The sequence below is a fragment of the Arvicanthis niloticus genome, chromosome 2 (genome assembly GCF_011762505.2).
Source record: "Arvicanthis niloticus isolate mArvNil1 chromosome 2, mArvNil1.pat.X, whole genome shotgun sequence".
NCBI lineage: Eukaryota > Metazoa > Chordata > Mammalia > Rodentia > Muridae > Arvicanthis > Arvicanthis niloticus.
Genome location: NC_047659.1, coordinates 123,034,185 through 123,046,665, shown reverse-complemented (window position 1 = coordinate 123,046,665; position 12,481 = coordinate 123,034,185). Strand labels below are relative to the sequence as shown.

Genomic DNA, 12,481 nt, shown 5'->3' with positions numbered 1-12,481 from the left:
TTAATTGTTTGTTTTTTTAAGACAAAACGTAGCCCTGGCTATCTTGAAACTCCTGGGGTTTTTTGTTTGGTTTTGTTTTTTTAAGACAGGATCTCTCTACATAGCTCTGACTGTCCTGGCTCACTTGGAGAACAGGTTGGCATCAAACTCACAGAAATCCATCTGTCTCTGCCTCCCAAGTGCTGGGATTAGAGGTATGTGCTACTATGTCTGGTTTAAACTTCTTTAAATTACATTTATATATCTATTTCAGGGAGGACAGTGGGACATGTCATGTGGAGGTCAGAGGACAACTTGAGGAATTGGTTCTGGCTACTATGTGGGCCCTGAGGATTGAACTCAGAGGATTCGGATGAGCGACAAACACCTTCACCAGCTTGCTGGGCCATCTTCCTGGCCCCTGACCTCACAGGAGGCCTTTTGTCTTTGCTGTTCCCTCTGCCTGGAAGGCGATTTGCCTGGATCTTAGCATGGCTGGCTCCAGGGCACCTGCCATTTAAAGCACCTCTCCAAGCCTACCTCCTCAGAGGGGCCGGCCTAACCCCTAAGAATAGCAGTCACTTCCTGCATTATTTACTTCCATACTACTCCACAGTATGCTGTTTCCATCATGGCCCCTTTCCCGCAATTTCAACGACTGACAGCTGGTTTGCTTGAAAGCCATTCGCCCCACCCACTGAAGAGTTGCAGGAGAGTGGGACCTTGAGAATCCCACAACCATGTTTCCACCAATGTTTGCCGAATGAATGAAACACCAAAAAAGGTATCAGTTAAATGCCATCTCCCACCCTTAATACCTTGTGGCCCCCATGAAGAAGAGGACTTCTATCGAGTACATTATATAGCAGATAGCCTCACATCTAATATCTTGAGCGTTTCTATCCACGGCATACTGCTTATCCCACAAATGATAAAGTTGGCGTCACCCAGCAAAAATGGAAGCTGTGGGGAGAACCTGGGAGCATGCTACTTCAAGTCCCAACTGGATTCAATTCTAAGTCTGTGTGACTTCTGCACAAAGCTCACAGGACACACTAGACTCAGTCCAAGACCAACAAGTAGGTATTTAAGACCTGAAAAGCAGGCAAAGACCTAGGCTGGTGGAGAGGTGGTCTGGCTTAGGTTATTTGGTGAACTGAGACGATGACCCCCCCCTCCACCTACAGGACCCCCTTACTCAGTGATCATGAGCACTGGCAGGCAGAACACTATGGCTCCTAGAGGGGGCGCCAGATGGAGGGATGCCTGTACACTTGAAAAGTCATGTAGAAGCCCTTAGACTCTAGGGCTGGTCATCTTTTGCTAGAACTTTCCCTTCTCTGAACCCCAGTGGAACCCAAGCTATCTTGAAGCTTACTATGCTATGGAGACTGGCCTTGAACTCGATCTTTCTGCCTCTTTTAACCCCACACCCAGCTCCCAGTGGCCACCTCGTTAAAGTGGGTATGGCAGCAGGGCTCCAAAAAGAGATCTTGGGTTAGATGAGGAGGAAAAGTGAGTGTGGAGTTGTTGGCGTATATAAAGTAACATGGAAATGTAAATTATCTAAAAATAATCTATGTGACATACAGAGAGGTTGGAACTTGGAAGACCCCTTAGGTTCTTCCCAGCATTTATTGGCACCTACTGTGTGCCAGATGCTGTACCAGGGGCGGGAAATTCAGGGATGAGTCAGATACAGGCCCTGAGCATCTGGAACTCTGGCTGGAGGGGTGGGGGGAGCGAGCCGTAGCTCCCACCTGAGAAGGGAGGCCCGTGTGTGAAATGGTAACGGGTGCCAGGCAGAACTGAGCAGAAACTCACACCCCACTCCGTCCTCCTTGTGACCTTGAGCAGATCAGGCCACCTCTCCAAGCCCCGGATCCTCTTCTCTAAGATGGGGATGGTTTCGCAGCTGCCAGGGCCTGGCACACCATCGTCCAATGACTCGGGTACGGGTACCTAGGAGTTCTTAGGCAGAAAAAGATCTTGTTCTGGGACTCAACTCTTGAGTGATAATATGCCTGTAAGAGAGGCCTGGTGACATAGGGGTGGCCTCCAGGGGACGGCAGAAAGGATAATGCGGTAATTTTTTATGCCCTGATAAGAAAGGAAGGCAGAAATCCTGAAGAATTGGCTTGAACCTTTATTTATGCTTGTAATTTCATAGGGGAGGAGGAAGTTCTATACTGGTCAGATCTGATCAGGTGGGAGGGGATGTGAGGTCACTAAGTTTATTCACCAAGGGATTCTAGGCCAAGGTGCACCCGGGAAGGTCAGGCTTCTCAGCATGGGTTTGTGGGTGTGTCAAGGTCTTCAGAGGCGCAGCGAGGTTGGCACCAGTGAGGCCACCGGACAAGGTGACTTTTGTAGGGCCTGGGGCTACCCACCCCCACCTACACTAAGGCAAGGCTGGCCAGTCTTGTAGGAATTCAGATGAGGTGGAAGGAGAGAAAGTTTGGGGGCCCGAAGGGTGGTGGCTTGGGGTTCCCCCGGGGAACATTCCTATTATGGCACCCACACTGACACCAGAGAGGTCAGGCCAATTGCGGGAGAGAAGAGAGGAGCCTATCCCATACTGCCCGGGTTGGGCTACCTCGGCTAAGACGACCCAACCTGAGAAGCTGGGGACGTCGGTAGCTGGGCTAGGGTCTGTGCCCTACTCCCGGCGGGACAGTCAGCCGGTCCCGGCAGAGCTCGGCCTTCCAGGCTGTGGGCCGGACCGGCCGGATGGAACGCTATCCCTAGCTGGGTACCGCGCGACTGCGGCTGCTGCCCTCCCGGCCGCTGCCGGTGCAGCAGCCCCCGCGCCCCCAGGGGCCGGGCCGGGCGGGGCTGGGCGAGCGGGCGCGGGAGGGAGGGGGGCGGGCGGCGGCGCAGCCTGCTCCGCTCTAACAGGTGGGATCCCGCGGCGTGGTGGAGGCGGGCGCGGGAGGAGGAGGAGGAGGAGGAAGAGCAGCGGCAGCGGGAGCCCCAGCCGGAGCCGGAGCAGGAGCAGGATGAGCCGCGCAAGCTGACAGCCACCGCTGCCGCCCGCGCCCAGGCTCGGTCTCGCTCCCCGCGCCCGGGGCCGCTCCCCGCCTCCCGCCTCCCCTGGCCGCCCGCGGGGCGGCCCGCCCCCTCTGCACCTCCGGGCCCGGAGCTGCCTCCATCGCTCCTGCATCCCGGCCGGGGGGAGGAGGAGGCGGAGCAGGAGGCGAGCCGGAGCCGCCGCCGCCGCCGCCAACGCCGCCGCCGCCGCCGCCGCCCGAGCAGGACAGAGCGCGCCGCAGCCCCGCGCGTCCGGCCGCCGCCCGCGCCCATCCAGCAGCCGCGCCGGAGCCACACCGCGGGACAGCCGGGGCCGCGGCGCGCCCCTGCCCAGCCCGGCCCAGCCCAGCCCAGTTCCAGCACCGGGCGGCCCGGTGGCCGGCCCGCCCCCGAGGGCGCCGGGCGCGGCGGGAGGATGCCGAAGCCGACGCTGCTGCTGCGCGGGGGCTGGGAGCGCGAGCGCAGCCCCGGGGACTCGGAGCTGGGCCGCCAGTTCCGGGACTGGTGCCTGCGCACCTACGGCGACTCGGCCAAAACCAAGACAGTGACACGCAGCAAATACCAGCGGATCGCCGAGGTCCTGCAGGGCGGCGGCGGGACCGGCGCGGGCAGTGGCCCGGCGGCGGGCGAGAAAGGCAAGTTCCAGTTCTGGGTGCGCTCCAAGGGCTTCCGCCTGGGCAGCGGCCGGGAACCCAAGATGGGCCAAGTGGTGTATGTGCCGGTCAAGACGGGCTCGGTGAGTGCGCGCGCGGCGGCCGCGGGCCAGTCCCGTGGCCGGGATCGGGACGGGCGGGGGCGGGGTGGGGGTGTGGATGTGTGTCCGAATGGTGTGTTTCTGGGGTTGTCCGTGTGTCTAGCTCACCCGGGGCGCGCGCGTCCCTGCTCACTAGCCCTCCCTGGCCCGCCTGGGCAGCGCTCCGGGTTTGGGGCGTCCCTGCCCCCCTCTGCGCCGCTGCTCGGGGCCATGGCCGTGACGGGCGGGCTGTCCCGGGCTGCTCACCCCAGCGTGTTCTGTCCTCTCGTCCCCTCCCCTCCCCCTTTCCCCCCAGCCAGCAGGCGGCTGCTACGGAGCTCCAGCTTCCCCCCTCCCGCCCGGAGGCCGCCTGTCCCGGGCGCCTCGCGCTCCCGCCCCCGGGCCGGCTGGGCGGTGTGTGTGTGCGCGTGTGTCTATGTGTGTGTGTGTGTGTGTGTAGGGTGGTGCTGCGGGGGTGGGGAGGCAGGGGCAGCGGCGGGACGGGGAGTCCACTGGGCCTCCCCGCACCAGGGGAGGGGGCTAGCCCTGGCACTGTCGCCCCGACCCCACCCGGCACTGGCCCGGGGAGGGGCAGCAGAGCCGCAGCCTGGCGCAGGAGCAGCCTCCCAAGGGTGGGTGGGGCGTCCCCGCCGCCCCCCGGGCCCCGCGCTGCCCCCACCCTGGGACGGGGGCGGCATGACCTATTCATCCCCTCCCCTCCCCTGTCTCCCAGGCCGGCCCTGGTGGCGCTGGGGAGGGGGGCGGGTAACCGCAGCCCCGGGAAAGGAGGAGGCCGGTGACCAGTGGCCGGGCAGGGGCATCCCCTTCGGTTCGGGGCGCCCCGGAAAGGGCGTGAGGCTTGGGCCCCGCGACTCCCCCCTCCGGGACCTCATTGTTCTGCAGAGGGTGGGGGCTGAGGGGGGGCGGCTGCTCTTGGGGCGCTGCTGAGCTTTGAACTTTCCGTTGCCCAGACCTTCGGGTAGTGTGTTCGGTCCCCGGCCCGGTCCGGTCGGGCCAGCCTAGCTTTCCTCTCCCGCCGCCCCTCCCTGGCCTCGCCCGGCCGGAGCGCTAGAGCCCGGCCGCCCCGCGCCGGCCTCCCTCCTCCCTGTTCCCCCGCTCCCCCCTCCGCGCTCCTCCCCCGTCCGGCGCGCCCGCCCCGCGCTCAGCCCTGTCCCCGGCCGGAGCGGGCTCTTCACACACAATTGATTCGGTCGTTACGAAAAGTGCACTTGTCCCCTCCCCCTCCCCCTCCGGCGGCCGCCCGGGCCGGGCCCGCGGGGTGAGGGGACCGCGAGGGAGGGAGGCGGGAGGCAGAGTGAAGCCCGAGGCGCCTCCCCCCCCCCCCCCCGCGCCCAGGGGACGGGGATGCAGGCCGCGGGGAGTGGGAGCCGCGAGCGCAGAGGGCTGGCGGCCCATCTGCGAGGAGCGCTGATAACCGCGCCGCTGCCGCTGCGGCCGCCAGCAGCCCATCTGCGCCGCTGCCGCCTCCGGCCGGACGGGGAACAGGGGGCAGGGCCGAGGGGCGCGCCCGCCGGCTTCCCGGAGCGGGAGGGTGGGCCGAGTCTCTATGGCGTGGGTTACAGAGCCCCAAATAAATGGGCACTCGTCTTCAAACCCAGGGAGTCTGGGTCATTGTCCCCTGCTCCGATGGATCAAGGATCCTCCCCCATCCAAATCACTGTCCATTTGCCCTTATGGGGCAGGTGAACTGTCACCCCTTCCCACCCTGCCAGTTTGGGACTTCACTTGGTTCTTCCCATCATGAAACCCCCCCTCCCCCAATCAAGGTGGTTCTTCCTAGGGCAGCCACCCACCAGACTGTTAGCTAGATCCCTCCCTTAAGCCTTCAGGGCTTCCCAGGTCAGTCCCCACCTCATCTTTCTCCTGGCTACCTTTCCCAGCAGCTTTCTCCAACTCCTTTTTAGTCTGAGGCAGGATCCCCAGTCCACCCACTATTGGGGCTCAGGGGAGATGCTCCCACACCTGGTGGCTGTCTTTCTGTGGGTCACCCACTCCCCTAGGGAATGGGAATCATGAGACAGTTTGTCCATCCCTTTATACCACACAGCTGCCAATGCCAGAACACCCCTTCCTATCCGCTTGCAGAAGCTGGTGCTTGGCCTGGGCTCAGGTCCTGCCTGAGCTAGCTAGCTGCCTCAGGTCTTTCCCAAAGCCCACTCAGTCTACCTTGCTTGCCTTTTACAGCAGGGACCTGACAAGCCTCCACCCTGGCTCCAAGACCAATAATAAACCTTCCCCCAGGGGACCACCTGCCTGGGAGGCAGAGAAAGGGGACCCAGGCCTCCCTGCCCAGGCTGCCAGGAGGATGACAAACACAACAGGCATGCCCTCCTGTGACAGCCTGTCCCTCCAGTTCCCCATGCCTGCTTGCTGGCCTACCTGTCCCTAGAGAACCTGTTAGTTACCTGCCACTTGCCTAGCCAACCAGAGCCAGCCACTGGAGATGCCCAGAGTGTTGCTGCCCCATCACCAAGTCTCTTCCTGGGGTGCTGTTATAATTTTTCCATGTTCATTTTCCTTTTAGCCGATCTAAGAAGCAGACCCTGTTAGGAATTCTGAGGCAGCCCTGGTCTCTTCTGAGGAAGGACTGAATGGGACTTTTTTTTTTTTTTTTTTTTTTTTTTGAAAGATGTAAAGGTCATCTTTCGGCCTTTACTGATCCACACATGCGCACGTATACACACATGTGCAGACATGTACATGGAATTACTTCTGGTGTCAGTGGGAAAGATTTTGTAGTTTTGTCTTGTGAAGGTCATTGGGCCATAAACCTTTGTCTATGACACTTATTCCGAGCCTCAGGCCTCGGGGGTAGGCCCCAGGCCTTTGAGGTTAGTACTAGGCATTTGGGATGGGTGAGCAACTTCTCCTAGGACACCTGACTAGCAGGGAACACAGGTACAGCTGACAAAGTGATGAAGAGACTAGACTGGTAAAAAATGTCAGGGAATCGGGGAGCCAAAGATGAACCCAAGGATGGCTTCAGTATAACCATCCTGTGTGTCTTTTTACCCTCCTCTGGTCCCCTTTCTTCCCCCTACAGTTCTATGAGAAACTGTGGTCAGGACCTTTTCTTAGTTTCCAGGCTAGCTTCGGGCTTCAGGTCTATGATCTGACACTTGTCCTGTCCCATCTGGCCCAGAGCTTTTCTGGGTGTGTGTGACAAAGGCTTAATCTGTCCGGACGGGCCAGGGCAGAGAGGAGGGCGCAGGGAATTACACTCAGCAGGGCCTCCTGCAGCTGGGGCCCACATGGGGGTGGGGCTTGGCGCGGGAGGGCCGCCTAGCTTGGGGGAGGCCGGCTGGTCTCAGTGTGCAGGTTGTCACAGGAAGTGGAAGGTGCAGGCAGAAGACTGAGAGAGGGCGGAGTCCCTCACTGGTGCTCATGGGGATAAGATCTTTTCATGATAAGAGCTAGCCAGGGCCTCTGGCTGGGCAAAGCTTGGTTAGGCTTTACTATTTCTTGTGTTTGGCCTGCTTTGACCACATTGGTGGCAAAGCAGGGGGAGTGAACCTCTCAGAGGGAAGACCCTTGGATTCAGTTCCAGTCACATGGCCCACTTCTTTTCTTTCTGCCTGTCCTCTGAGTGGGACTGGCCTTGGGACCTGGGAGGGCCACAGATTAGTCTGGGGTAGGATCCTGAGCCAGCTGCCAATTCCCAGGTCAAGAGAACCCCAAGGCTCTTTGTAGAGAAATTGTCTCAGCCCAAGGGCACCAACTTCCAGTACACAAGCTGAGGCCCCCAGGGAGACGCAGCTCCATTGGTGGAGAGCTTGGACTGAGGCACAGGCCTCTGAGCTCCACCATGGCCTCTCCTGGGTTCAGCACATGGATCCCACCATGAGTGCCCTATTCCTCCAGGGTCCCCTCAGTGATTACCCAACTTCACTGTCAACACAAGGCTTCTGCGAGCTGGACCCCAGGTGTTGCACTGGCCAAATTGACTAATGGTGGTCTTTTCCCAGTTTACAGATGCATTCATTTAGTGGAAAGCATTTTCACAGTCTGAAGTCGTCCTCCCTAGAGCTTTTGTGTAAACCTTTGGCACCTGCGGCCGCTGTCCTGGGCCGGAAAGGGCCTCTGACGCTGTAGTGTAACACTGTAACAGCTTCGACTGAGTAACAACAGGCTTTGACCTTCAGTGGGATACCTACCTCAGTGTTCTTTCCTTTCCACCATAGCACTCTCCTCCCCCTTTCTCCCTCTCTCCTATCTCCTTCCTCTTCTTCCTTTTTTTTTTTCTTCTCTCTTTTAGACATGGTCTCACTGTGTAGCTCCTGACTAGACTGGAACTCTGTAGACTAGGCTGGTTTTAAAGATGCAGAGATCTGTGTGCTCATGCCTCTCAAGTGCTAAGATTAAAGGCCAGAGCCTTGTGCCACCTGTTTCTCAGTAGGCTTACTGTGTGCCTGTCACTGTGTTGAGATGCCACCTCAGCTTGTAGAAATCTCACAACAGCTTAGAGGCCAACACTGCTATTATCATCACCTGACAGATAGGTAAACTGAGGCTTAAGAAATTTCCCTAGGCCATACTAGTGAGTGGGTGGGTCTTGGGTCTGGGTGCTGTCATACACATTTCTGTTCTGACTCTGAGGTATACTGCAACCTAATCTAATTTAAATGTCTACGCCTTTTTTGATAGTCTTTCAGTCCTTTACATTTTAGTCTGAATTTGTTTAGGAGACTCCCTCTGGTCAAGATGTCTGGTACTGTAGATTGGTGCCATGAAAGATGCCTGGGGCTTTCCTGGAGCATAATGGGAAAAGTTTGGGTGAGAAAGGTCTCCGTTATCCTAGGTCTCAGGGGGACTCTGGGGACAGAGTTGACAGTGGTGTCTGGTACAGGCACCATTTAGATTTCTCAGGAGTGGCAGAAGGAAGCCTTTTCACTAATTAAGTCTCCATAATTTGGGTAACAGGGTCCTGGAACCTTGGGGAGGCATTTTAGAGCTAAGTGTCATTTGGAAGCTGAGTGTCAGGCCATGACTTTCTGAGGCTTCTTCTCTGGCTTTGGATTGCTCCTCTGTGGTGGGGACAATGTGTACTCTTCTTCCTCTACTGAGTAGTCTGCCCTCTCCTTGGTGACCAGGTGCGCTACCTTCCTGTCCAGAAGGCCAGACCCTGAAAATGCTCTTGGGAGCACTGGTGGGTGGGTTGGAAGCAGTTGGGGTAAGGGGGCCTGTGGCTAGGGCTCTCCAAGGACAGAAGGTGCTGGCTTCAGACACGCCTCGGCTTTCCTGAGGCAGCTCTTACCATAGAGATTGTAGTACTGATGACCCAGGAGTGTGAGACCATGCACTAGAACATATGTGCACAGTGTATGTTCGCAGTGTACATACACACATCAGCCATGTGGGTATGCCCATCAGTGTGTTGGCTGAGGATGCTGGGTGGGAATGTGTGCCCCGGTATGGGTGCGTGCAGGTGGAGGGAGGCAGCATGCGTGTGATGGCTGCAGTTGTGAGCGGCTGTGTCGGCAGATGTGGGAGCACCTGGAGTGCTACACCGGCAGACCATGGTGTGACACTCACTCTCTCTCTCTCTCTCTCTCTCTCTCTCTCTCTCTCTCTCTCTCTCTCTCTGTGTGTGTGTGTGTGTGTGTGTGTGTGTGTGTGTGTATGTGTGTGGTTCTAATGGAAAGCCCTGGCTGGCTGGTGTTGTGCTGCTCGTGGGGTGATTTTCATTACAGCCAGGCCAGCCCCAAGTAGCCACCCTGACTCTGTAGCCACCCTGACTCTGGTGTGTCCCTCTTGGCCAGTTGATGCAAAGAGAGAGTGATTGAAAGATGAGGCCTTAACAGCCCCCTCCCACCTCCGGGTCCAAAGCCCAGACAGTCCCTGGGGCAGGATGGAGCCTTCTGGGACATATGAATCTGAACTTGAAGTGAGTAGGTTGGGTCCCATGGACAGGATCCCAGGTGTCCTACCTGGGTCTTCAATCCTCCATTTCCTTGTCTGGAAATCAGGCAAAGGATACAGGACCTGGACAGCCTAGGAAAGCCGATGCTGTCCTTGAAGACCGTGGTTAAGGAATGCGCCCAAGGTCACCCTGCTAGTGTGAAAAGCAGGCCTGGCCCCTGATCGAAAAGCAGGCAGAGGGGTGGGTGAGAGGAAGCTGGATGGCAGTCTGTTGTGGCCCCTGGTTTGTTAGAGTAAGTACAGCACTTAGATACAGGGTGAGACTGGGGCAAAGGCTTTCCAGCCGCAGGGCCATGCATCCCTGTTCCAACCTCACCTGTGGGACTAGTGTGAAGTTCACATCCCAAGGCACATGGAGCCTGCGGCAGCAAGTTGTAGGAGAAATTAGCTGCTGTATCAGCTTGCTGAGCCTTACTCTTCTCATCCAGAAAATGGGGCAATGATGAAAGCTGTCTCCAACGTGGAATAGGATTGTGGGAATGGAGATCTAGCCCAGTCCCTGGCACTCAGTGGGCAGCTGCCAGGATTTGGTCCTTGAGATTGTGCGGGAGGCATCTCTGTGTGCCACCAAGGGTCTGGCAAACTTGGTGGGAACTGAGTGAAGCCCTTTCCTTTATATCCCTTTATTTGGGTTCTAGGAAGGCTGAGGGGAGGGGAGGTTTACCATACCTGGTAGGCTCCACCCACTACCTGCTAATCTATTAGGCCAGGGTCTGAGCAGGTCTCCCAGTCACCCAAGCCCCTACCATGTGCCACTTAATTAATGTGCCCCCTGAAATCTGGGACTAGAGAGGTCAGAAACCCTTCTGGTTCCCCCCCCCCCCCGCCCCCTATTAAGCAGGGCTCAGGCGCCAGAGCTCTGTCTGGCCCTGTCTGAGCTGTGGGAGGGGTAGCAGCAGAGTGTCCTCAGCCTCCGCCCACCCCAGGCTTACAGAGCCCTTGCCTGAGGGCCATTCTGAAGCTTCCAGACCTCCATCAGCCCTTCCACCTGCTGGCCCAGCCTGGGGAGGCAGATGCCATCCTCCCTCCCTCCCTCCCTTCTCCCCTCTCCTCTTCTCTTAGTCCTGATCAGCTGCAGCTGCAGGCCTGGCCTGGCTGGGGCAGCCTCAGGGGGTTGGGAGGCTGCTTGGCTCTGGAGGACAAGGTCACCAACCTCTCAGTCTTCATTTCTCTTGGCCACCCCGGGGACCTGGGGCTCCTCTGATGCAGATTGGAAAAGTGAGGCGGCACACAGGGAATTCACTGGAGGACCTGCAGAATCCCAGAGCTGAGCAAAAACCTGGTTGTAAAAGCCAAGTCCTGCCCCTCTCCCCTCCCTGTTGTTCGACCCCTCTGTCCCATCTAGCCCCTCCACCCTGCCTTTCTGGGCCACATCTAGGAGGGGTTTTTTGCTTTTTTTTTCTCTCTCTCTCTTCATCTTATCTTTGTCTCCTGACCCAGCCAACTCATTTAAAAACTCCTGGTGCTGTCTTCAACCCCCACTGCATCTGTGCCTCCTTCCCTGTCCCCAGCCCTGACCAGCTTGGAGGAGCATCAGCCTCTTACTGACTTCCACTCTGACCAAAGGATCTCTTCCTCATTCATACAGCCAGGGAAGACTTGGAGAAAAGCAAAAGCCAGGTTCTGTCGTTCTGCCCAGAGCCCTCCAGGATTTTACGTCACTCCCGGACTTACTGGCACACACCTGTAGTATGACCCTCAGCATTCAGAAGGAGGACAGCTTGAACACAGCCTGAGCAATATAGTGAGACTCAACTCAGAAACAAAACACAAGATCCCACCTCACTCACAGTAAGGGTGGAAGTCCCAGAGCCCCGTGCGGCTGGCCAGCTGCCTACTGCCCTTGCGCCTGCTGTCTTTATAGCTTTCGGCTTTCCCTCATCCATCTGGCCACACCCTGCTGGCTTCTGCTATTTTGCAAGGGCAGTAGGCCCCAGGGCCCTTGCACTGGCTCACCCTACCACCTCCCTTCAACCCAGTATTCTGTGTCGCTGGCTAGCTCAGTCTCCTTACAACCTTTGCTAAATATCACCTTTTCAGAGAGACCTCCGTGAGGTCTCTTGGAGGCTGTCCCCATCTCTCTATCTTCCTGTCACCCTTATCTGCTGGGGTAGACAGTACTGCTTCAGTGTTCTCCCTCAAGGTGACAGCTTTAGCGTGGCTCTTCTGGCTCTTCGTGTTTGGTTTGCTTTGCATCCCGATGGCATGAAATAGCCCCTGCCCCTTGTGGGGAGGGGGTTTCCCTGCAAGGAAGGGTTATTTATGCTTCCCTCTGAGTAGGATTCTGAGAACTGTCTGGCCAGTCCTGCACTCCAGAGCCCCAGAGCTATTCCCAATTTTCAACCTATGAATGTCTGGAAAGTCCTCAGAGAACTGACCTTTGACCTAGGCCTTAAAGTGCCCAAAGTTCTTTCAGTGGGAGAACTGAAGAGGCTGGAATGGAGGCCAGGTGGATGGAGTTGGTGAGGGCTTTGCAGGATGGAATCTGACTGGCTTCTCCATGGCTGGGGATGGCAACTGATTTGGTCTGCTGAGAACAGAGTGGCTTCTGAGTCCTGAGGACTGTATGGGGGAACCTGGATGGGGCCAGTTGAAGAAGGACCTGGAAATGCACTCTGGGAAGAGCGAGGTACCTGCAGGGCAGTAGAATAAGAGTTGAAGTTAAGTTGATTTAAATGCTGGGGTTGTGGGCTCTGGAAAAGGAGAGAGATGGGTTCAGTCAGAGAAGCAGCCATGGGAGGTTGTGAGCCCAGGGACTCACCTAGTAGGAGATGGGAGAGCAGCTGAGATAGACTGACT

The 12,481-nt window shown here is 57.7% G+C and overlaps 1 protein-coding gene across 2 annotated transcripts in view; it reads left to right on the top strand.

Annotated features, from left to right (window-relative positions):
- The first annotated feature begins 3,409 nt into the window (after positions 1-3,409).
- The window catches only part of Nol4l (nucleolar protein 4 like), a 119,893-nt gene continuing 110,821 nt past the window's right edge, over positions 3,410-12,481 (top strand). For both annotated transcript variants that reach the window (XM_076930016.1, XM_034495149.2), the window contains exon 1: positions 3,410-3,745. In XM_076930016.1, coding sequence (XP_076786131.1) covers positions 3,425-3,745 — 321 coding nt within the window. In that variant the 5' untranslated portion in view covers positions 3,410-3,424. The remainder of the gene's footprint in view (positions 3,746-12,481) is intronic.